General features: G+C 39.8%; 1 protein-coding gene across 1 annotated transcript in view; it reads right to left on the minus strand.

Annotated features, from left to right (window-relative positions):
- tex264a (testis expressed 264, ER-phagy receptor a) overlaps positions 1-27,158 on the minus strand; it is a 71,681-nt gene extending 44,523 nt beyond the window's left edge. Inside the window, exons 1-2 of the mRNA XM_040116408.1 lie at positions 25,310-27,158; positions 13,215-13,436 (exon numbers count right to left, since the gene is read on the minus strand). Of these exons, the coding sequence (XP_039972342.1) occupies positions 13,215-13,436; positions 25,310-25,567 (480 nt within the window). The 5' untranslated portion in view covers positions 25,568-27,158. The remainder of the gene's footprint in view (positions 1-13,214; positions 13,437-25,309) is intronic.
- Between the last annotated feature and the right edge of the window lie 308 nt (positions 27,159-27,466).

The raw sequence follows: 27,466 nt of genomic DNA on the forward strand, positions 1-27,466 counted from the left end.
TGCAGAGTCAGCTCAGGTCAATAACAACAATATTGGTTTCTTTACTCGTCTATGTCTGCTCACCCTGCTGCACTCCCATTTTTAAGGTGAGTGTACTCCTGTTTGCACCCCCTGTGAGGATGATGATGCAAAGATAGGTCTAATCTTCACAAACCCACTCTTCCACAGTCTGCTACTTCAGAACGGACAGATTTAGACTGAGCCCAAAGTTTCTAAAGAGAATTTCTTCTTAAAGGCCATGAACTTCTGTTTAAAGGCCAAAATGTCCTTGCCGACTTAGCTGGATGTAATAAGCTGAAATCAAGTCAATAAACCACCCTGAGCTATCTGATGAACAAGCTATTTGACACACACAAACAGGATTTTGTGAGAGCATGTGTATGTGTGTGTGTGAAGAGGGTAATAGTGCTTGCAAAGAGGCATTTTCCATCCAGATGAAAGATGACCAGATACTATGTGGATACACAAAGCTTCTGCAGTCCAACCTCTTCAGTTTTCAACAATCCCACTGCCTCAGCCTCACACTCAGGCTGCCATTCTCTATGCAGATGAAAGAGGGCAAGACCACACATTCAAATAGACCATTATTAGATACCTATATCAGGTCAGAGCACAATTATTAATCTTATTATTAATCAGGAAACATAACATGTCACGCATTTATTCATCTCAGCAGTAGTTAAAAACCACAAGTTGACAGAATTTTGAGGGCATGTTAAAACCTTAACATGCACTTATATGCACAGTATACATGAATGCAGAATTTACAATTTTATATCAAACAACACAAGACACAAATACGTGATGCCTTAGTGACAATATTGCCATAGCAACCATTATTCACATGCTATCAACACAGGTGAGGCTGAGTGAGTTGGAAGAATGTAAGAGGCCGATTTTACCCTCAGCCGGATGGGAATAGTGTGCACATGCAGTAGAGAAGAGACACAAATGTGCACACAGGTCAAAAATACAACAGTGAAAGCACTACCTGTCAGACTGTGCTCACAAGAGAGAGTCTAATTGGCAGTATGGTGCATGATTGCCCAGCTGGAGCGCAACATAGCTCAACACACCATGTTGTTTGTGTCTTTAATCCGTACACAAACAGAAATGTAACACAACAAGTTGTTGTTGTTTTATGGGGAGTTACATGCTGTGTCTATTTCTGGTCTAGGTCCTTTTTGACAGAGCCAGACTAGCTGTTCCCCCCGTTTCCAGTCTGTATTCTAAGAGGTAACAAACTGTCTGCAAGAAATAAAATAAGATCATTTCCCATACTGTCAAACAGTTCCTTTAATAGACATTTACATTTTGCTGAAAACTCTTAATCAATATTTAATATTGTCATTTCATTTCTCCAGATTGTCATTTACTATTTCTACTTCTGTAGAGGCATCCCTTCTCAGCTGCTCTTCCTGAGGTGCCTCATTTTTTTTTTAATTTAAAGGTTTCTTATAGAGTTTTCTTTCTCAAGATCAAAGGTCTACGGATAGACGGTGTCATATGTTGAACAGACTGTAAAGCCCTCTGAGGTAAATTAGTAATTTTGGCCTTGAACTGTAAACAAAAACTGATTTGACTCAATTCAAGAGCTACATTTTTAGGCAAAGTTATCTCACAGATTACTTTTCAAAAAACAGCTTTATGAGATTTTTAATAATTTTAAGTAAGCATATTAATGGATTAAAATAGCCCAGTGGGGGACTGTTAATCTATTTTACAAGTTTCTATTTAAATCCATCATAAAAATCCATCTGATTTTATTTGTTGATTGTAATTTTTATATATAAAATCATAATCTGCAAAGTAGCCAGTAGTTATAGCTGTCATATAAATGTGGTGGAGAACAAGTTATTTCAATATTTTCTCTGAAATGTAGAGGAGCAGAAGTATGAAGCCGTATAAAATGGACATTAAAGTGCAAATACCTCTGATCTGTGCTTAAATCTGGTACTTGAGTAAATACACTGTAACTTTCCACCACTGGAAAAGGTGCAAATACGCTTTCATCATCAAATTCATAAAATTTGGCATTCAGTCTACAGAGTTTCATTTATGGAAGCCTTGAAAAAATGCAGCGGTTGATTCAGGTATAAGATGCAGGCATGAGGTGGTTAAGCAATAGGTGAGGTTTAGATGAAACCAAGGACAAATCTCTGGAAGAAAATCAGATAGTAACTGAACATTAAGGCTGCAACAGTTCTCAAAAAGCCTGCCACAGCAAACAGAAAAACAGGTATTATATGAAATTTTTGGAAAAGCCCAGTCTGTACACACAGGGCTTCAACACATCATAGCCCACTCTTTGTAGGAAAGAAAAAAATCATTGGTGTCTAAATATAGCCCTGTGCATCTACAGCCAAGTGTTTCCTCCACAGACTGTCAAATGGCAGACTGAAGGGATAACAAGGCATATTAATCGTAAACACAGAAGATGAAGCATTGCAGGTCAGAGACTGCCTCCAGCTCTGGACTGCTGCTTTCTGTTATGTTAAGGTTATTATTTTTTAGAGCCCTCAAGAAACAAGAACCTTGTGTTAACCAATAAAAATTTAAGGGAGGGAATGACAGCATTAATAATGAAAAAAGACTTATCTTGCTCTCACTACTTCCTGCATTTTAAAGTACAAAGACACATACACACACAGAGCAGAGAGGCATGTACCTCCTCGAACTCAAATTTTCACCAAGCTCCCAAGCAATCAGTCACAGAGACACATGCCCGCTCGCAAACTTCAACATCACTTATCGACTCTCACTTTGCTTTCTAAGCTTTGATGGCATCGCAGCCACAACCCCTGCCATTCTGCACCATCCCACGCAGAAATGGCTGAACAGAGAGCAGTTAAGGGAGTCTGCGACCTGAGCCTAGGAGGCATTAAAGATGTAGAGGGGCTGAAGAGGATCAAAGCAGGTGCAATCCAGCCACGCCTTTCCCCTGCCTCAATTTCCCTTTGGGCTGGGTTAAATTTGTCATTGCCTGACAAAAGAAGCTGGGAGGGTCAATGTAGAACCGTGTAAAGTTTATTTATGGCTGATGATACTGCAGACAAAACCAGCAGTGCTGCCTTTGGGTCTGTGGTCTACTGGCTAAAGCTTATAGCAGGATGATCAGATAGCACCAATTGTGTTGCAGCAGTTTCATCAGTTATATAAAACAAGCCCCAAAAAAATAAATTAAAAGCAGTAAATGTTTAAAAAGTCAAAAGGGATAATTAAAGTTTTGTTTCGTAAAAATCAATTATCTTAAGCTTTTTTCTTTCTAAGTTTCACAAGTGAGACTAACTCATAGATGCCTTTTGTATTTCTCGCTTGCAGCTTGAAAGCACCATATGCTGAACACTTCATTTTTGATCCCACAGACAACCATAAAGTGAGCCAAAGTAAGTTTCAAACTGCATGCAGAGATGTAACAAGAAATGTGTAGATTGCACTGACTCTGGCTGAGCAGGAAAAAATAGCTAAGTTCCCCAAAACCAAATTATCCCTTCAAAATATTTTATAGTTAGCCTACTTTCAAAGGCTTTCTTGTATAAATGCAGTCCATGCACTCAGATGCATTGCCCTCTTTCCTTGTGTCAAAACATTACCTATTAACTGTCCCTTGCTAAGCCGCCTCTCTGCTGCTAAAAACTACCGGCATCCAACCAAAATAATTAGAAAAAGGAAAACCTATTAGCATATTACATTATCGCATACTTTGTACAAAGGGACAGGTGGGGAAGGCAGGATAAAAGAAAAAGAAAGAATCTCTGAACAATGCCTCAAAATAATCCTGACTAGATAAACAAATACCCTTGTACCCAAACACCCTGAGAGCCTTTGGGAAGGTATACTATCTATAGGCCCAGAGGATTCTATGTGTATGGTGTCAATATGCTACAGAACAAAGCAAAAAATGAGTTGTTATCTGCATAACAATTCAACCCTCAAACTGGTACCTGAACTCAGTTCTGTCTGCTAGATAACAGAAAATGAGCTGTAATATGAAGCACGATATTCAGAAAAGCCGAGATGTGAGTGGGAGGATTCCTTTACCTGACTTTGTGAGGAAAATAACTGGCTTTACAACCACCATGTAACATGATTTAGGATTATTATTTATAAATGGTCTGTGTATGTGTGTGTTTCTGTGGTTGTGGGTTCAAAAGCGACACAGACAGACAGAACTGTGCTATAATAAGTGGTGGAAGCACAGTTGTTTTACCAGAGTGTCCTAATTCTCCATTCACTATCATTCATTATATAGTTTATCAGCTGCACACACTTGGTACAAGACACAAAGATTGACATAAAGACAGACAGATAGACAAAGAAGATGTAATATGCTAAGAATAGAGAGTTTCCCAGAAACCAAGTATATTCTGATTGGATGAGAGTGAACGTCAGTGACAGCACAGGAGAATAAAAACAATACAAATTCATAGTTCACTTGGTAACAGTTAGTGCCAAAACAGTGACTGACACATTTATATTCACCCACAGAACTATCTAACCAGAGCGACGGGTATCTCAGTTCTTGTTTACTCAGTGGATACACCTGAAATCAGCGCAGTTCCACTGGCTAACCCCTAATCAGGCCATTGCATGAAATATAGATGCTGTGGACAAGCAAAACAAATTTTCTATATTTAATTCAACAAATAATAACATCAAAGTAGATGGGGAAGAGTGGCTGGTGAATAAACCATGAGCAAAACGGAGGTGAGGAATCAACACTCTGCAGTGGTAGAGCGTGAAGGGGCTGGTGACTGAAAAAGGTGAAAACAGACACAGGAGTTGCCTCCATTTTGCTGGAGATAAACACTAAAACTCAACTTCACCCCAGTGGTCGATACATGTCAGCTATATATTATACGAATAAAATATTATTCTATTTAACTTGGTTTTACAAATTATAAAAAGTATAGCATATGCTTGTTATATATTTTTTTTCCCATTATTGTTCCATGAGGATGAAGCTTTTAAAGCACGTTCAGATGGGATGATTTTTCTCTCACCTGCTTCTACAGCACACCAAACTCCTGCCACCTGCTTGTCAATTTCTAAAATTCCTCTGGAGGTGAGAATTTAGGACCACATGGACAGAGGCTACAGCCAAACAATCCTAGTTCACCCTTAAAAGACCCCTGTGGAGTTTTAGACCTCTAGTAGTGTCATGGAGCTGTTTTTTTCTATGAGCGGGTCCAGTTTTGTTTGTTTCATGCATTCAACACGAGGCTGCACATGCATGTGTGTGTGTGTACACAGGTGAGGGGACCACTACCAGTGGTGTCACACTATTCCACTGATCTACAGATGGTGGTAACACACCATAATGTGCTGCAATGCGTAAGCAAAGATAGAGAAGAAGAAAACAGCAGGGTCATAAACATGAATGTAAACAGTGCAGGATATGAAATATTTTAAAATACAAAAATCGGCTTTACAAATGTTTTTATAAGGAAGTAAATGCACTTAACAGTTATCAGCTTCGCCTGCTGCACAACTGGCAACAAGCCACGCCCATAACCCCTACACTGTGGATGGTGGGCCCACGTGGTGACATTATTCAGGCTGAGCAAAAACAATATTCTTGTTGTTTATCATTATGACAGTGGTAAATTGCTTGGACTTTCTTTCCAGACACTAAATTGAGGAAACGAGAAAATTGTGCTTACATGCTGATACGGAGTTTTTCCCATTCTGCTTACAGTATGTATGTGAGCAGAAAGTTTGCCTGTTTCATCAGCGTTCTTATGTTTCCTTCTCCTCCCTACATATTTCTTTTATAAACACAATGTTAGCAACCATACAGAACAACAACGAGAATATATCCAAATTCTGCAATAGTGGAATACCCCAGATGATACAAATCCATGATATTCTAGGGTGTTTATAGATGTACATTTTAATTGCTGTGGGACCTGCAAGGCAAACAAAACTGTGCTATGATATCATAAAGAAGAAAATAATGGAAAAATAATGATGCTTTTATGATGCTTGAAGCTTGATTCAGATAAATGGATTACTAAATGGACAGGAGCTATTGGCTTCTCGTCTTTTTTCTGCCCACAGGGACTATTGGGAGTTTTGTCTGAGGCAGCCACCAAAATTAAACCCCAATGATTGTTTGCTTTCATTCTTTTAGGTCCTGAAAAGGTGCTTTCACAAAGATCAAACAGGGCTTGCCGAAATCCTAATATAGTGTGACAGCTACATCTTTATCTGTTCATTTTTCCCTCTTTCACCATCAGCCTTTTTAACTGGGACGTCATACAATCCCAAGCATCCTGTGGTCATACCAACTCACTCGGTGCTTTCATTTGGACTGATATAAATACACAGCTGCTGACCACAAATTACAAAGATCTCAGATACTCCACTGATACCACAAATTCCTTGATACCCTTGGATTATTAACAGCACATTAAAAACATCAGGATTTAAGACAGTGAACACCTATCCCCTACTTCAGATCATTTAAGCTACAATTATACCTCCTTCTCTCTCTCTCTCTGTGTCTGTGTGTGTGTGTGTGTGTGTGTGTGTGTGTGTGTGTGTGTGTGTGTGTGTGATGTGCATGGAGGTGATAAGGCGAGGTAAGCTGGTGTGGAGATGGTGCTTTTAGCCTGGAGAGACAATGTTCAATTGAAAAAGGGCAGTTATGTACTTAACCTGCTCTGTGATAACTGAAGATGTATAGGATTCCAGGAGGTGTACCGGAGTCTCTGAGAACACACTGGGCTGGACACGGGGCCAGGCAGTAAACCCACCTCGCTGGGCTGGCCTCCCCAGTCCCGCTGGGAGCACTGATTTACATAATTTGACAGGCAATTTCAAGCTCTAAAGCTGCACTAATCAATATTTTTATACGAATAATTGCTCAAATGACTATGTGTAATAGTAAACAGTGTCTGGTGATACTTTTGGGTGATATGGAGTATTTTAGTTTCTTTAAGCTATTGTTTTGGTTTTACAGCCTACAATTGTCTGTTTTGGTTTGGTGTCATTGTTCTCATTCACCTTGTTTCAGCTATAGCAATGAAAAAGCTCAGATAAACCTACAAGAGATACAGAGTACAAGGCTACGTCACACCAGTGTCTCCCTCCTTTCAAAGTCCCTTATACTACAAACCTACTCAATTAATCATACAGTATACAGTATATGCATACATTTCTAGCACATTCACATACCAAAGCCTCTCTAAACCATACTCTATTATTCATTAGACTCACTGTGGCTGGTATGCAAAGTACACTCGCCACTCCACAACTCAAACTGGATGTTAGTGTGTTATTAGCCTATCTACACCTCCTTAATGACCTCTCACGGCACTCAAGTCGACTGATGGACTGCGACAAGCGCCTCTCCCTCATGGCAGACAAGTGCAAGGGAGTAAAAACTGATGCTTTCCTTACGGTGACATCAGCTAGCTTGACAGACAGAGCTGCATGCTCACAAAGGATTCAAGCTGACACAGGCCATGATTATGTAACTCTAGAGGCTAAAAGGGAATACTACTAAATTTTAACACTGAGTGATGCTATTCCGATGCCCTCAGACCGTTTAGTCTGTGTCAGTGCACATGTTAGACTTTGTCCTGCCCTCTGATGTGGGGCGTTACAGTATGACGAGTGCCACAGAAACCAAACTGCAAAAAAAGATGAGAATACCTGTAAACGATTGTAAGCTGAGCAGACAGTGGTTCTTAGAGGATTAGAATATGTACATTAGGACTGATCAAACAACTGCAACATAAATATGTTTTAAAAAAAATTAATAAAACATTTTATAAAAAGCTATTAAAAACTTGTATAGTGTAAAAATGTATACGGTTCTTCTGACTGGAGCCGCTCCTAACTATATACTAGTAAACATCACACTTGTTAGCATCGATTTTGTGATGTTTAGTTTACTGTTTCCATGCCACAAAAATTCAATTCTAGGGGTCAACCAAAATGGTTTTTCAGGGTTGAGTAATTATTTATTAGTAATCAAGGAGATTACTAACTGATTGGTGTACATTTGCTGTAAAAATGCACATCTTGATGTCAAACTTTAGAATAACACAAACTGCAACACAAAAACTTTGTTGAAATGCCTTTAATCATATGTTTAATTAAAAGAGAAGTTTTCAATAATATCTCAAAACAAAGAGTGCAGGGAGCTCCGAGCAACATTTGTTATAAAGTTAACTGAAAATGTTTAAGAAATAAATGAATAAACGAAATAGCTGTATGTATTGTAGACTGCCTTCCCTGGGGCTGGTTGAATGTAATGCTTTCATACTGCACCTTTAGACCTTTTCATAAGTACATCAATCTGCAATGAAGGTTTAGAGAAAGAAAGAGAAAGAGAGAGAGTTAGTGGGGCCGCAGGCTGACATGTTTAACACACGATTATGCTTCATTTATTACAGCAAAACAGCTTTGGAAAGCCTTTAGTTGGTTCCAGTTATTTAAATGCTATTTATTAACAACATGTGATAGCAGGGAACCTGTCATTCAAAACTTGGCTAATGATTACTATAGATTAATATGCACAATATCGATAGAACTGACTATTCAACTCTGACAACTGTACACTGTCTAAGCAGTCCATGTATGGATAATAGAGGCATTAGATCCAGTTCCGTTACGTCTAAAACCTCTAACAACAATATCGTGCACCTCTCTACAAGAAACAGAGAGAGCTTCAGGAGACACTTCAGTAGTATTAGTAGTGGTTGAGACTGAGAGTATGACCGGCCCTGGTAAGTGCATGCAAGAAATAACATCATAGCCTATCAATTTTTTTTTTTTTTTTGCTATTCAGCTGACTAAATTATGGATCAACTAATGAACTTGTTGACGTTTGCTATTGCATTCAAATTAGCTCTACGAGACTCAACATTAGCTTCGGCAACCTGTAACGTGTAGAACCATCAACTAGTACAGGCGAGTAATCGTACATTCGCATTATGGTAGCTAAAATAAGTTCCAGTTGCACTGGCACCAACATTACTCAAAGATACACCTATCGCTACATAAATAAACTCAATTATCTCTATTTAGTTAACTGCATATCACTGCAACAAAGTGCATTATTCAGGAATTTTCAGTGTAACTGAGAAACTGGGTATGCTTGTCATCATAGAAAAAGATCAGAAGATTGTGATGTTTATTTCAATTTCTGCAATATCTGCTGCCTTACCTTTGAAACACAGTTCCCCTCGCTCAACAGAGCTGCTCCAGTCTGCAAATGCGTTCCTCTGTGCCTGTGTGTGGCACAGTAGCCTTCAGTGTTGACAGGCTATTACTCGGGATGTGTAACCAATCAGATGGAGGACATTGCTCAAGACCACAGAGTGGTTTCTACAGACAGGGAGAGGCGGCTGCATCAGAGCCAAAGTAGCGTATACTTATATTAATTTATTTTATTGGCAACGCTGCATTTCGGGTCCAGTAATCAGCCAGGCCGCTAATCGGTCGAACACTATTCATTTCCTGGCTGCAGCACTTCCAGTACACCCAGACAGCAGCAAAACCGATTGTTAGCGTTTGCTGGGTGGGAAGCCGGTGGGGGGATCATTTGCGTGTCGGTGCACTAGCCAACTCTGAGCTGCCTGGGCGCAAGGCGGTGATATCTGGCTATAGCGCACTCAGGACAGGTGAAAAGAAGCAGCTGGTGACTATGTGAGGAGACACATCGCAGTCTAGATTCACAAGGATTATAGTATATGGAGAATGTTGAGAAATGAACATATTATAAAATCCAAACTTCATCAGTGCTGTGAAGGAAAACTTGGTTTATCATTTATTCACTTTTGGTGATGCTCCTATAGAAGTTTCAAGGTCTCTCCCAGGGGCCTTAGACAGATGTTTTCTGTGTCGAGGGGGCCTATGTATGGAGCAGCCTGTCACCTTACCATAAATGGAAATAAGCCAAGCTATGCCTGTCTGAGGTTCAATTTATGACCAGTGCATGGGTAGTGTGTCAACATCATATAAGTTTCTATCCTATTGGGTTATGTGTTTGGGTAGAAGTAAAGATAACCAATTGGAACTAAGTTCTATTCCAGAGTTTAAGCTACCTAATAAAGAAAAGTCTGGAACAAGGCCAGGGTGAAGGTCAACATTAACACCAATTGAGACCTTTCAGAAATGGTCTGCCTATAGCACACCAGCTATCTTTAGCATGGCTTTGATATGCTGACATAGCTGGATACAGCCAATGAACGACGCCATAGGCTTGGTCCTCGCCCCCCTTTACTTTCCCGTGCTCGACACAACACAACAACCGATGGAGGACTCAACACAGTAAATCACTACTCCTATGGTATAATGGCACCATTCACATCATTTCTACATGCTGATCATTCATTGGGTTTATGCAGGCAACTCAAAACACTGCAGCTTAGTGATAAAATACAAAAAGGTTCACAGAATTAGAGAGGAATACCAATGAATTTCCGCGCTCAAATGAGATCCCTCTTGCCACTGAACAGTTTTATGTGAACTTCCCGTCTCCCACTCTCATGCACATGAGAAAGAAAAGTTTGTTCCACCCACAAAAGGTGAATGTGAGAACATCCAGCATATTTTCTAGACATAATGGTACATTGTCTGACTAGGAAGTGGGTCCTTTTTACCTCCTGTGAAGAGACAGAAGCTTTAATGAAACAGATGGACAGACATGCACGCACATATGTGCATGCCCTCACACACAAGCACACATGGAGCATTATTCATGCAGTGGGATGCCCCTAAATGAATCCGTGTGTGTAAATGTCATCAGTAAATGTCAATAGCTTTTTGAGGCCTGTCCTGAGGACATGGAGCTCAGCATATGGGCTGGGGTACTCAGACGTACCTTCATTTCCTACTATGTCATCTATTCTTAATATACTTTAAAGACCTCATCTGTTCATGTGATGAATTAAACAACACATGAGTGAGAGTCTTTTGACAAGCGGGAAGCAGAAACGAGGACAGATATGATCACAGGATGATTGCTATCCACTCCAGTAAAAGGGCATAAGAAAGAGAAAAGAAAAGAAAACTCCTGTCTTACTTTTTCATATAACGACATACACTTGACTCTGTAGGAGAGGGGTATGAAACAAGTAACTTTTATGGAACTTTCTACCAAAAATTTGAAACATCCTGTAAACACTGGAGATGTGGACACTGTTCAAACCTTTATACTTATGTTTCTCAGGGATCCGTCTTTGATAAAGGGATGAATCCTGACTCACTTAGCACGGCTTATAACATAAGATACTATGTGGCTAAAAAAAAGAGCCTTAGAATGACTAACATACAGTGGATATAAAAAGTCTACTTACCACTGTTAAAATGGCAGGTTCTTGTAATGTAAAAAAATGAAACCAAGATGAATCATTTCAGAACTTTTTCAACTTTTAATGTGATATATAACCTTTAAAATTTGAGTGAAAACCAAACTGAAACCAGGAAAAAATTAACAAGACTAGGTCAAACCCTGGCTGGACCACCCTTTATCTGTTTGTTTCTCTCCTACTGTCTGTGTTCACATATAGGGTAATTTAACGCAGCCAAATTCCCAATACAGCTGTTCTTATTTACATGTTTTTCTGTTTCTGTTGTCAGACAGGGGAACAAGTATGAAATAGTGACTGAAATGTGGCCCATTAAGACTACATGTTAACCAGCAGTTACTTCCAAGCCATTTCCAAGCTGTTGCTCTGCACTGCCAAAATCCTGATTTAATAACCGCGACAGCATCTGAAAAAAATCACCAGACACATAAGTTACAGACAACAGCTGTGCTGTGATTTCAGCTATATTTACTTGTGAAATTATTACTCACAGAGATAGTTAAGGGTTCATTCACCATCATTGCTCATTCACGCCGCATGGCAGCTGACACAGAATGAGATAGGTGGGAGTTGTGTCAACACTCAGTCACGCAGCATTCGGCTGACCACTGGTGTAAATCTATCACTCATTCACGGACATTCGCATTTATTATAAAAATAAAAACTTACAATAAATAATAAGCGTGCACACCCCTTAAACTGATACTTTGTTGAAGCACCTTTTGATTTTATTACAGCACTCAATCTTTTTGGGCAGGAGTCTTACAGCTCGGCACATCTTGACTTGGCAATATTTGCCCACTCTTCCTTGCAAAAATGTTCCAGATCCATCGAATTGCGAGGGCTTCTCCTGCACACAGCACTCTCGAGGTCACCCCAGAGACCTTCAGTTGGATTCAGATCTGGGCTCTGGCTTGGCCATTCCAAAACTTAAGTCTTCTCTTGGTGAAGCTATTCCTTTGTTGATTTACATTTATGTTTTGGGTTGCTGTTGTACCTTTTGGAATTATTGCTAAAAAGTTCAACTTTGGTCTTATTAGACCATAACACATTTTCTACGTGGATTCGGGAAACCTGGATGTATTTTTTTTCTTTCAAAATGTAGCTGTGCTTGGCTGTTTTATTTCATGAGAAAAGACTTCCATCTTGCCACCCTACCCCAAAACCCCGACATATGAAGAATACAGGAGATTGTTTTCACATGTAGGGAGCAACCATTACTCGCCAGAAATTCCTGCAGCTCCTTTAAAGTTGCCGTAGGCCTCTTGGCAGCCTCCATATCGAGTTTTCTCCTTGTCTTTTCATCAGCTTTGGAGGGACGTCCTGTTCTTGGTAATGTCACTGTTGTTTCATATTTTCTCCACTTGTTGAAGATTGTCTTCACTCTGCTCCATGGTATACCTAATCCCTTGGAAATTCTTCTGTACCCCTCCCCTGATCGATACCTTTCAACAATGAGATCCTGTTCATGCTTTGGAGGCTCTTTGTGGACCGTGGCTTTTGCAGTAGGATGCCACTGAGAAGTTGTCAGGAAAATCCTACAGGAACAGCTGAGCTTTATCTAGGGTTAATCAGAGTCACTTTAACTGATGGTAACAGTGTTTACTAACAACTATTTAACTTCAGTTTGAATGTGAATTGTTGATTCTGAACACAGCCACACCCCCAGATATGCAACCACGTTATAGTAAGTTTTTTAATTTAATTTTTTTCCTAAGTGGTTTGAGTTCGGTGCACTTCACTTTCATTTTATGGGTTATTTCAAATTAAAGGTGGAAAAAGTTCTGAAATTATTTATCTTGGTTTCATTTTTTTGCATCGCAAAAACCTGCCATTTTAACAGCAGTGTGTAGACTTTTTATACCCACTGTATCCACATATTGACCATACCTCAATATAAGAAGCGAGCCTCGGGTAGACCCTGTAAGGTCCCAGCACGTGGGACAGAGGTGTAGTGCAGGGGAAGCTGGTGGTCACAGCATGGCTCACTTCTGGCAGAGAAAACACCTTGAAGCCAAACTTCTCGTACAGCTTTTGCAGTTCTTCATCTGGCTTCTCTTCACCCTCACACAGGACACTGCCCACCACATAGCGACATTTCTCTGATGGCCTCTGAGGGGACGGAGAGAGGGAAAGAATGGATATACCGTAAGATTTAAAAAAACAAAACAACAACAACCTAGAAATCCACTTAAAGCCCTTCAGTGAGTCACCTCACACCAGTAGAAACTCCTTCTCATTTATAAAACCATCAAACACATAGCAAAATAACGGCCTCTGTTGGAAGAACAATGTGACATTTTTCAGGAAGTTCTACTGTATTATTAGATATGAGATAGAAATATGATGAGCTATAAGAAATGCATCACAATTTATTTAGTTATAATTTCTTTTGCATGAGGAAATGTAATTAGTTAACTAATTAGAAAGCGTGTTTCTTTCATTTGAACAAGTTATGGCGCAAAGTGTGTCTGTATCCAGTTAAGTTTTATGTTCAGCTGTGATAAAGGTTCACAATTACAGTAATGTACTTGTATAACAGCTGATATGCAGGCAACCTTGATAAAAGGATGATCATCTTTGCACAGCTGAAAAGCGATAGGTGAGCTGGAGGGAAAATAATTAATAGGTAGAAAATCAAAAAATCCACACAATTTCAACACTTACAGTTTATTCATTTAAAGCATCAGACTAACAACTATGGTTTCAATTTGAAACTACAGTATGTTCTGTGTTGGAAAAGTGTAGCAACATAAGAGGAGATACAGCTGGCATGAAGTTGAGTATATGATAACAGAACTGTCCCTATTCCCACAAAACTTTAATCTCATTTGCCAACTCCAGAAAAATTCAGAGCGTAGAGGAGAGTTGAGAATTGATTGACAGAACACTAATATAATTTTGGTAATATCAATTTAATACTAATATTATGAAAGGAGGCTAGATATTGTCTGGGATTCGGGCCATTAAAACATGGTGACATAGTTTGATGTTGTCTTTTCCTGGTCATGAAGACAGTATTACACTGAAATGACAGAATGAGCATGTTATATTTTATATTTGATTGCAAAAAAAATGACAAAAAAATTTACTACACGAAATAACTTAACCCTGCATTTGAATAATAAAACGTGCAGATCGCCGGTTTGCTCTTACCTATTTAAAAAATCAATGTGTCAGTATTTTAAAAGCAATCAGTGAGGCGCAGAGAAAGGCCGAGCACGGGAGGATGAAACCGGTGTTTAACTGGTGTGGTTAATGTTGTGTCAGCACAAAACTGCAAACGTGTAGATGTCAAATGTTTGATTCAAAGTTTAATTCATTTGATTTAAACTTGTGGAGAAGTTGCACCTTCACATAACCTGAAGTGTCACCGGTTACATGCAAATATTATTAAAATTTGTTGCAAATAATAACTGTATTAGATTTTGCATTTCACCAAAGTTACAAATGTTTTACATTAAAAGGGTTTGATGGTTTTAATAACCAAGTTGTTCCGACCACAATTCATTTTCTCTTACCTGCAAATGTGAACATCATCATCACAATATTAGTACTGCTATTTGGCCAACCGTATTGTGATATTTGTAAGTTCAGCTACAGAACAGCACCCCTGGAAGTGGCAGGTATTGTTTGTCTTGCCTGATGACACTCGAGGAGATCAGACACAAGTGGACATGGAGATTTGGTCTCACTGACCTCAAGGCCTCACTGCCACCATAATGTCTCTTAATATGCCCACACATCTACATGCAGATGTGAGAGACAGAATCACAATCACTGAGTGAGTTGTCAGTCAGAAGAGGATCTGACAGATATTTTCCCACTCAGATCTGTTGGCAAACAGTTTGCAGTCTTTAGAGCTTCAGATGGAGAGTGGAAGTTGTTGTTAAAAGGACGCTGCCAGCTTTTTGTGTGTTTTTGTCAATTTACTAAAAACCGTATGGGTACACTTTACATTTCTGCCTACCATTTTCTTGCTACAGTATTTTAGATGTCTAAGTACATGGTTCCTTACTTCCAGGCAGCAATTGGTTAAATAAATTGTGATAATTCTTTAGACATGAGAACTGCCAATAATGATGATACCTTGCTGCAAGAAATTATGTAAAGATTGTATGCAGAACAATAACATAATAGGCCGAAGAAAACTAGTAATATCAGTATATCAGTACAGTACGAAACCATCTTGCCTTGGCACTTAAGAATGATATTCTATTGACACAAATAAAAGCAAACATAATATTTTGGGAACCATCACCGGTCTGGTGGGATGGATTAATGAACTTCAAAGTTATAAAAAAAGTATACAAAGTTTATGTGATTTGTAGTAAATGGGTAAAAAAAAATGTGCAAAAATCCTTGTATGGTCCTTTAAGACCTGCCACTGGTTTCTGCTCTGTGACACTGGCCGTCTGTGGAGGACTGGCACTGAGGTGGCACAGATGGGAGCCAGCGACACTCATCTTCATGTCCCTGGCATCCTCGTATAATTATCACATCTAAACGCCACAACCTTCTCTTCTTTTCCATCTCAATTCTCAGATTCAGAGCTATTTTTTGACTGCATTCTGCTGCTACTACACTGCACCGTTCCCACGGTCCCACTTTGTTCATACAGCAGCTTTTGTGCTGTAACTCTGCGTTGTTGGCTGCCGATGAGACTCCCTGGCTGAGATAAATCTATTTGATCATCCCACCCCTAACCCTCTGTGCCTCTTAATGTCTGCATCATGTGGGTAATAATAATGACTGACAATGCCTGTTCAGCATGAGCAGATAATCTTTACTGTCACCTGACAGAGACCCTTGCCACTGTGTTCAACACAGATCCCCTGCTTTTGACAGGGAATTATTAATTCAAGGCAGCATGAGATATACTAGATCTATTTACAATGAAACAATGACTCAATGCAAACAAAGTCAGTCACAATAGCTGTGTTAGCACTGTCAGAGTAAATTATTGCGGCAATGTGACAATGTCGACATTTCTACTTTCTAGTAATGTATATGACATTTACTATGGCTAATGTATTGCATATGACCTGTAACAAATAACACCTTTTTACATTTTAAAAAACATAGCGGATTCAGCAATTATACAAGATGAGATTTATTTTGACAAAATTGTTATTTATATGATGGCAAAAGTATCTCTGCATTAGGGCTGGGTGGTATGGCTGAAATCAATGCCATGTAATAATCAATACTCAGAACTAAAAGCCTGTTTCCACTGCCTGCGTTTTGAGCTGAGGAACCATCACCCATTGGTCCAACACTTTTTTTAGTCATGTTTTTTTAGCACCCATTCATTGGACCAAACATCCCACTTGCACCTTGTTAACATACCTGCTCAACTTCATTACAGCAACATGGTCATTGTGAGCATGTTAGCATGTCAATGTTAGCATTTAGCTCAAAGCATTAATTTGCCTAGTACAGCTTCACAGAGCCGTTAATGCAGTTCTGTTCTGACACCTAAATTCATCATTATAAGTCAAATGTTTGCAAAATCACAAATAAAACAAAGTAGCTAATGTTCACTGCAATGAATTTTGTTCCAATCCGTACCTTTTCATACAGGTAAAATATAAACCTAAATAAATTAAAAATTAATACAATTGTTTTCAGTGGCAGTTAGCTTGGGATCATCAATGTATTTTGTCATTACAATTTTGCAAAACAATATCACAATATAATCATATCATCACTATATTAATAATGAATCACCAGCCCGCCCTATATGCAATAGTAATGTGACTGCTTTAGACCTTTTATTTCTTTGCCTTTGTTAAACAACTGAATTGTTTTTTATATGTTCTCATCTAAATGGATTTATGTGTAGGGGTTGGTTGGCATTGCCCTCTTTCCTACATAAACACTCAAACTGTATGGACTGTCAACAAAGCTTCTGTACATAGCTACTCCCTGTCAACACTGGTGGTCTATGATAAGACACAACAATAACCATTCAAACACAAAGGGGATAACAACTGTCCTCCCACGGTCTTGCTTCAGTATCTTCCCATCTCACTATGTCTCATGCTCTCCGCACTGATAGACTAGAGTGTGTTAGCCAAACCAGTAGTTCACTAATGATATCATTCAGGGCTCTAGCTATCATTCACATCCCACACAGTGGCAAGAACAAACAGCAGCCCTGACTGCATCTCATCTCTGCTTCCCTCCAGATAACACAACCCAGAGACTACAGGCAATTAGGAAAGAGAGGAAACACCACTCCGTGCAGTTGACTTGCCTTGTCTTCCCCACCAAAGTTGTTTTGTTTTCATCTGAAATTCTAACACCACAAAAGGTAGAAATTCTCAGATGCCGTCCAAGCTGGGCAGCGGCACTCAAAAAGTCAGCTGCTGCCAAAGCTACAGCGTGTGATTCCATTTCTCGCAGGTAGCTGAGGAAAGCCGATTGTGGCTTTTGAATGGCCCGGGTGAGAAGCAGAGAGTCACATAATGGGAAGACTCTGGAGATTTTACCTCCGTAACTGAATACTGACATATTATGGTTCTGTATCAAGCTGCAGGAAACCAATTCGGTTAACAGTGACTTGCAAACTCCACTGAATGCACACTAAAGTCGTCTGCATGATTTATAAAAAAATGTTAATTTCATCTGAATATGGTTCTGCTGATTACATATGCAGCAAACGTTCATTTCCTGTATTTCCTTATGCTAAGCAGGCTCATTAAATTGGAAAAAAAATATATATACAGCCAACTTTGGTAGAGCTCATGGCCCATGGGACTCTGAGATGGCTTTCCCTAACAAATGGTGCCATTCCCATCTCTACCCAATCCCCTAGGCTGGGTCTCCAAGGACCTGTCGGGAGAAAAGGCAATTTCAAAAGCAATTCTTTGCTTTAGGCTACAAGGGCCATTTTTGATGAATGGGGACTTTCCAATAATAAAAAAGGTACAGCTGAAAGAGGTAATTCTTTATTAGCAGACACGTAATGAAGATTTACTATATTCATCTTTCGTGCTCTTCGGCCTGCATCTCTTCTCTCCTTGCTATCACCACTTGGGATGCATTGTTTTGAGTGCCGGCCCCATTTACAGTGGGTCATTTATGAAGTGTTAGTCAGAAGAGGATAGTGAGGACAGGGACAAATGAGGCAAGCGGTCATCTCTCTGCCTTACTGTAGCTGTAGGATATGATCTTAATGAGCATACCATACTCTGCCTGACCGAGGACCATTACCACACTCACTAAAACACAATTGTCAAGTGACCAATCAACAAAATGTGAGTTTAAATTAGTAGAGTGGGAGAGATTAACATTGAAAGAGGATGACACCAGCTCTCTCTTTGGATGAACTATGTAAACGATGTAAAGGAAACATAACAGCACTGTGATGAGGCAGAAAACAACAACTTATAAATTCCTTTTTTATTTTTAAAGTTTACCTTGTTGTATGCAATTAAAGAACTTAAAAGTAATAACTAAAAAATATTATTTAAATTAAAAAATGCTGAAAAATGTTAAGAGTAAGAGCCAAACTTCAAGTTTGCTCTTCACCCTCTTGTTGGCAAACCGGGATTCTCATTATACCAGAATGGAGTTTCAAGGCTATGATTGGACAATGGTCCTTCACTGTACTGCAGTCAATAAAGCTACATATTTGGAGCCTCTCTTGACCTCTATGCCCTGTTCACATCAACTTCCGCAGTGAAGCAAGACAAGCAGCAAATGCAGCATTCATAAAGAACACACCAAGTTTGTAAAGAACAGATAATGGCCCAAAAAAATCATATTTCATATACAGTCCAATTGCATCGGATGAATGTATTGCACAAACAATACGCATCACTGCCTTTGCTGGAGAACTCTCTCTTTCTGTTCAGTGGTTCACAGTATCATTGTCTTTCTATATCTGGAACACAGAGACAGATGGTGTTTAGGGCACTTCTATGAACAAGCAAAGAACCTGACACATGGGGAGCAAGAAGAACAGAGGACTCCGGGATAAGCAATCTCTCAACAAGAGCTGTCTTTCGCCTCAGTGTGTCAGAGCGATAACCTGTCTCAGCTGATTGGAAGCCATTCGCCCCCAACAGGCAGATGAGGCAGCAGAGACAAAGTCACCAGGAAGGAAATTGAAACTAATACGGCTGCACAGCACTGGGAGAACAAGTATGCTGTGATGCGCCGTTTGCAACTGAATTAATGGAGTAGGAATTGCAGTGAAGCAAGCACGCTTACCCACACAAATGCAGTTAAAGCAAACTGATTGAACAGTGAGGGTCATTTTTGGCAAAATCAGCGGTCACACTGACTGATTTAACATTAAACCACTTGAATATGTCATTGCTTGTAATGACTGTGAAAATAAAATTAGGACTTATTCAAACTACAAAGTGCAAAACATCAATCTGTCCTCCTTTGGAAGGGGGGCCCTCAAGCACCCAAATCAGATTATATATCCACTGCAGTGATGAGGCGTGGGCCCCAATGGCCCCTTGAGTCAGGAGCCAGTGAAAATCTTTTTTTCTGTCTCTCTCTCTTTCACCAAGTGCAGCTCTGTCCCTTCAGGCTGTGCTCAGACTTAGCTGGTAATTACACATGGCATCCTGGGAGTTCTGGCATGTATAATTACTGGCAAGGATAAGCAGCCTGCTGGAGGCAGGACATAGTTTTCCTTTGCCACAGTCGTGGAGCTGGTTCACCACTCCCTGGCCAGCTGGACACAGTATGGCACTCCTCCAGCCAGATGTCACAGAGCAGGGAGATAATCTTCTCTAATAGGAGATATGAATGAATACCTCCCTCCTCTGCATGAGGTACTTCCTTCTCTACACATGTTCAGCTCTCTTTCTCCACCTCCTTGCTCCTTGCTCTAAGCTGCTCTGATAAATATTCAGCTGTGTAATCCAATATCCTGCGCATCATAACACAGGCTGAAAAGCCAATAAAACTCACAGGATTGATGGTGCAAAAGATTTAAAGACATTTTTCACCATCTTGTTTCACTGACTAATCGCAACATGTCAGCTCGTAGAGTAATGTCTTCTTTTCTACACAGTTCAAGAAAACGGATCAAAATGGCATTCTAAAAATACACTCAACAGCTGTGTTCAGGATAAAAAACAGTTCTCCATTTAATAGATTCTGTCTGGATTGCTCTGGTCTCATTTTGCAGTATCTCACTCACTGTAGAGATGTCCATTAACATTAATAGGGTGCCTTACTATAGGGAGAGCCAGCATGTCCACAATCTCGCATAATATTGACTTGAGGACCCGTGGGACCAGACTTCAGAGTATCAGCGTATTTATTTCTCATTTTATATCCACCTTTAAAAGCAACAACTCCTTGCCAGAAGCCTCCCTTTCATCTTGTTGCTTTCGACAGACAGACAAGCGGCAGTAAAATGCTAATAAATTTGACTGGGAGTGCAGCGATGCTCGGCGCTCTGATCTGAAATTCCAATTGATGAATTGGAGCACTGCGAGGCTCTCAAGGTGAGTCAGACTGCTACCAATTTATACCCCTCTTCCAAGGCAGTTGCACAACTCGCCGCATCTCTCACTGCCACTCCCATATACATCTACACATGACATTTCATTTTCTCCTGCTTGTCATGGGGAGCCATGAGTGGGTTTGCTTCAGAAGCTAAGACAAAGTGGGAATTCAGTAGATCAGAGGATGAACCAAACAGCAGCTCAAGTTTAGCCTCCATACAAACACAACATGTTTTGAGGGTTCAGAGGCATCTGCATTTGCTGTGTGGGTCCATCGAGTACGGACAGACTTTGATCATATCCACTGCAGGCAGCATTATGGTCCAAGAAATGGTATATCCATAAATTTCTACTACCTCTTAATTCCACCTAGACATTGAAATGACATTTATCTTTGAGTTCCTTACTCTCTGATAGTTTATTTATCCATCCCTCATGACAAAATCACTGGCCTCTGAGCATTCGCTGCTGCCCACTCTCATTAATGAATTTTGCTCTAGAGATTCCTTGCAGACAGGCAGCCTGCTGTACTTCATCCAGTCTGGGATCTCTTCAATACTTGTGTCAAATCCCCATTAAAGCTGAGCCTGAGGCAGCTCTGCCTTAAACGGTTAGGTGAGTTTAAAGTGTAACCTCCAATGTTGTGGGTCATTGTCCACTTGACTGACGCCTGTGAGCAAAACTGCTAAACTGCCCAATCCCTCAGGCCTTTATGATAATGAGTTATGGAATTATAAGTGTACATGCAAACATGCACATGCATGATATGACAAACACAAGAAGGACGCATCAAGAAGATCAACTAAATTTTGTGCTAACTGGCTAGTAAAGTGTTGCCTCAAATTCCTCAGCAGAGTGATGTGAGGATGTCAACCACCTGCCTTTATCAGTGCAGACCCCTAAAATCAAACAACCCACAACTGTCCAAAGAGCTGTCTGACTTGCAAGATATACAACAGACTCAGCTACTTTAACAGAAGCCTGCTACCTCTTTGATCAGTTGGTGTAGTTAGTTTTGAATCCTGGTCCTCAAGACACAGAGTCCTGCTGGCTTTCATCGTAGTCATTAAACAGGGACTATATTACAAGTTGAATGCAAGGTGAATGCAAATGACTACTTGTTGAAAAGCAGCTATACTCTGGATCCAGAACCAGGAGAGAAAACCACAGGAATGACAGTGACCAATTAATACACAGCCACTTGTGCTTGTGGTTTGAAATCCAATTTTACTTTAATATGATTAAACTAATTTTTGACTGCATGAATAATACAAGGCACACTACTTTTTCCTTGGTAATAAATTAAGTATAAAAATCAGATCAAGCTCCTGCCTCCCACACAAACTCAATTTCAATGCTAATACTGTCATCTAGTGGCCATCCGTGTATAGCTTACAGTGTATACTGTTTATGGTAGTACAAAGTATATTTATTAACAAATAATATTTTCAGATCATATTCACATGCAGTCAACTAAGAGGACGCCTTAAACCTGTTTCATCAACTCAGTTGAGAAATAGGAGAACTGTATCTTCCTGTAATTTCTAAATTTACAACAGTGGCCTGCATTGTAACACCATGAGTTCAAACCAGGCTGTGGTCTCCTCCATGCATGTGAGATGGCATTAATTAGACAATCATTTGCATGAAAACTCAACTCTGCAAGAAAGACTGTGGATGCAAACAAACCGACACATCTCCACATGGAAATTCAAATATAAAATTTTCTTTACAAAATCCTCACTAGGAAAATTTGACGTGTGCTTCCTGAACTGGTGATTTGACGGGTTTGTACCATTGTTACATGCATTAGTGAACACTTCTGACAACTTAAGAGCACGGTAGCTTAGTGAAAAGATTTAGCTGCTGATTACACCGGATGCAGAGACCACTTTAGGTAATGAGGTCAAGTCTAAACACTGCAAGTTGCAAACTCCACTGTAAATCAAGTGAAAGTAGTGAGAAAACGTGGCCTCCTAAACCCCTTAAAATTTCTCAGGTGGAACAGTGTGTCCACAACATTGAGTCTTTAATTACTGAGTTATTGGAGCTCAGGGCTGAGACACATGAATCCAAGTATAACTATTAGGTAGAAATTCCATCTCAGTCAAAGTTCAGCCATGTGGTATCTGTCACATTTTGAGTTTCCTTTTGTGGTTGCTGGTGAGTAATCAGACTCCTGGCCTTGGTAAACTAAAAAAGGTCAACAAATTGTCATGTCACAAATCAAACATTGAAAACCGAAAACAGCTATGATGACTGCCCTTTGCAGCTTCAGTGATAAAGGGCCAGTCAAGAATTTAAAGCTTTCTATCTGTCATTATCGCCCAAAACATTTGCTTTAATTTGTTATATATGTAGAAATGTTTATCGATCAGACTTATTGGGCTCTTCATCTCTATATCAGTGGGCAAAGCTTTTCTGACTGTACCCATTTCTGGAAGTCAAAAGGTAAACGAGCATTTGCAGTTTGGACTCCTAAACTTTGAATCAGTTAAGTTAATGATAATATTCTTTATTTAATCAATATCTATGATTTCTAATTTATCTCCACGAGGAAGTCAGCGGTCCACACCTCTTCAGATTATGTCAAAATAGACACAGACTCCCAGGACAGAGTCATCAGGTCTATATAAAAATCTCTTTGGCCTGGTGGTTTGAGACTTCTCAACAGTGTGCCACCCTCTTCATTCCATAAAGGACAATTAAATTATGAGATGGCAACTCACAGATTGACACCCAGTGATCTCGTTGACTGGGTTACTGTGCACATTTGGCCTCAATTTTGCCACACTGTCTGTCAGATGGCTTAACTCACCTGACTGTGACAAACTCAGCACTCAAATGTCAGCAGTTCTGACACAATGTAAGCTATTCAAAGAACAAAAGAGATGTACAGTTCGTTTTGTTGTTAAGTCATGGAAAAAGCTATTAATGAGCTATAAATGGGCCGCTGTGAAATTTTATCATATGCCACATCGTATATCTATGTCCTCTTCCCGTATTAGCTGGGATCTCTATAAACATTCCCGTCTAACAAGCAGCTGCTGTGCAGACATTTTGTGTTGACTGAAAACACAGCTCATGATGAATGGCGGTATGTGAAACATAAGCAGGAGACAACTGCAGATATTAGCCCAGGAACGACCTATCTATACAAAATTTGGTTTCAGATTAGAATGACGACGACAAAGAAAGAACCACTCCATCACACATCTGGATTTAGACTAAACCACAAAGTGTGTACTCATTTTCATACATCCGGCAGCTCCCTTCAGACACATGTGAAGAGGCTGTGTTTGCCCTTCTGCTTTGGAGTCTGGTTACAATGTTTGAGTCAGAGGCAGACAAATGCTGGAGCACCCTGGAGCCACAGATGAGAGGGGAAAAATATCAACAGTGCAACGTGGCATTGAACAGCTGACTGGTTTCATCATTCAGGCTCAGTTCCTTCAAAAGACAGCTTGTACATTTAACCTCTTGAGCAGTAAGCTGCTGAATTACACTGACACACTGATTACACTGAATGACATGTACTTATACTGTACATTGCAATTCCATATCTCCAAGACCTTCAGACAGTAATGTTGCTACATAGACAGACAATAAGAAATCATTAGATGACTGAAATAGTAAAAAAAAAAATACAATTTTTTAGAGCTGAACCAATTTGTCGATGGTAGTTGGACAGAAAATTAACTGGCAACGATTTTGATGGTCAATTAATTGTATACGGTTTTTTTAATGTAAATATGTCAAATCACTGTTTCTCACTTTCTAAGTGTGATTAATTGTTATTTTTATGGGTCATCCGTAGCGCTGAAACTAACAATGATTTGCATTATCAGTTCATCATTTAGTCTATAAAACACGAGAAGCAGTGACAAACGTCCATTCCAGTTTCCCGGACTTCAACCAATGGTCCAAAACTCAAAGGATATTCAGTTTTCTATACTGTAAGGTCAAGAAAAACAGCAGTTCACATTTGAGAACCTGTAACCATCTATTTTTTTTTCATTTTTGCTTGAAAAAACGCTAAAATGATTCAACAATTATTAAAATAGTTGCAGATCCTTTTTTTTCAGTCAAATAACTGACTAATCACTGCAGCTCCAGTCATCTGTGATAGGAAACTTAATGTCTTTGGGTTCTGGACTTTTGGTCAGTCAAAACAAGACATTTAAAGATGTAACCTTGGACTATGGGAAACTGTGATGGGCATATTTCACTTTATAGGCTAAATGGTTAATAGAGAAAATTACTAGCTGATAGTTGCAACCTTACAATTTTTCATTCTAAGCTTTGAGTCCACAGCATCGGCCTTTGAGTGACCTTTCAGACTCTGTTCGGGTCAAACAACACATATTTCATGGTATGCAACATCTTATCAGAACACAAAGTACATGGGGTTTTATGGTTATGTCATGAAGGCAAGTTTAAATACACATTCAGTACTGTGTAGTTCAGACTAGCGGGTGCTGGGTGCTGGGTGGGGGGGGTCCTCACCTGTTTGGGGTCATCGTAGAAGACACCGATGGAGCTCAGCTTTGGCCCAATGCTGCAGCTCTCAGAGTAGGCTGCACCGCAGTCCTTGTACGATCCCTCCTTGAACTTATAAGCAATGGTAACATTCCTGATTGGAGGTGGCCCAGTCTTTATAATCACGTCTGACAAGAGCCCCGAGTAGAGCAGGAAACCCCCCACTGTCACAATCAAACACACCAGGAGCACGACTATAAGGAGCACCAGGATTAAATCAGACATGGTTTCTCAGAGCGATTCAGCTGTAGTCAATGCAATTTGCAAAAAAAAAAATCTGTCTAAGCTAAACGTCCTCCTCCGGGTACATACAGCGACTCTGTGGTCCTGTAGGTTCAAACGACAACACACACACACACACACACACACACACAAAAACGTGGCTATTCAACAGACGGTGTTATATTTGTTTTTCACAGTCGCAACAAACTGAAGCGAAAGAGGAAACACTCCTTCAAGTTGACTGGAAAAACAGTTTGTTTATTGTATTTTCCCAAACAGTGGAACATGCTTCCTGGACAGACCATTGTCGTCTACATAGGAGGGAAGTGTGAATGCATTTTTATATGTATATATATATATATAAGCGACTACGTTGCATATATTAATCACACCCTCAAAATATTAAATCTACATATAGTACATTTCAACAAATAAATATTGCCCCTTATGGTCCATGTAAACCTTAGGTGGTGACCATCCTTTGCGCATTTACGGCTACGATACCCCTGCTGCTCACCATTATGGTTCAACCCGCGAAGCTGGGGCGAAAGCAGATTGAGCGTCGTAACAAAAAAGGCTGTGACTTTCCTTCTTTTCATTAAGATCTTCTGTTCTTTCGCTGATTCCCGCGCTCTGTGAATGATTTTCAGGACCTGTTTAAAGGCTGTCGGTGCTGTCCGAGCGTTGTCAGGGCTGCGTTTAGGGACTATAAAGTCAAATATTAGGGGTTTTGTTCAAACGACATAACAAGAGTCCTGCTGACGTCAAGCTCATCAAACTATGGAAATTCATTAAGGACAAAATAGAATGCTCTAGTTTGCTCTAAACTGCGTGCTGTCAGTTTATGTGTCTAACTTGCTAAATTTAAAGCTGCATTAATGAGTATTTGGCCACTAGGGGGGGCACAACACTACCGAATCAAGCTGATGGATACGCCGCTACCGCCATATCATCGGTTCCTCACTAGCAACTTGGTTCCGAGAATCTGGGACCCGACCGAGGATCTAAATCAGGCCAGGTTCAACCTATATTCAGTGTAACTGGGTGAGAGCTCTGCCGTCAGCTGCGACCCAGTTAGATCACGCGTTGTGTAAAATCATCAGGAGAGAAATATGTTATTTAATGCAAGACAAACAATGTAAAGGGAAAAGTGAGATGTTTTCATCCACAACTACTTGTTAATAGGTAGAGCATTGTACTGCTGTCTTTGTTGGTGACTCTGGGATAAGTTTAATTATCACCTGGTGGTGGGGTCTAACTGTCCTCAAGTCCCTTTCAGATCCCATCAGCTAGGTTTTCCATGGATCTGTGTTGGACCCCTGAAACCTTCCATGATACACTTCTTAACAGTTAGCTAACATTTTTCAAACAATCGCCTGCCTGCATATCACATCTGGAAAAAGGTGAATCCAATATTCATGCTGCTTTTAGCTCTGTTGTGCTCTCCACCAAACTCCTACAGAGTTGATGCAGCTCAGACTTAACCATACATTAAATGTAAATCCAAAACAACAAGCTAAAGGAGGCTAAAAAGCTCTTTAGCTGTGGCTGTTAATTATCTGTGACTGCAACCCTTTCACATTACACTGTCATTTGATTCTGTTGACATCAAAAATATTGACTAATTCAGGTTTAGCAGAGTAAAATAAGGGGGTCACTCATTTTGCCTGTTTTGAAAACAAAAAAAGCCAGTGCTCCTATATGCGTACAAATATATACTTTATATCACATTTGGATTATGTTTTGTTATGTAAAACTGTAGTTTTCATAAAGACATAAACCATTGAGAAAAGGAAAAGCCTCTCCTGTTTAACACACACAGAAGACCTGGGATAGAAATTGGTCTCTAGATTTGAAAATAAATCATTTTGTTTCAGTATCAAAGCAGATAGAGCATGTTTA

This window comes from Xiphias gladius, chromosome 21 (assembly GCF_016859285.1).
Source record: "Xiphias gladius isolate SHS-SW01 ecotype Sanya breed wild chromosome 21, ASM1685928v1, whole genome shotgun sequence".
Taxonomy (NCBI): domain Eukaryota; kingdom Metazoa; phylum Chordata; class Actinopteri; order Istiophoriformes; family Xiphiidae; genus Xiphias; species Xiphias gladius.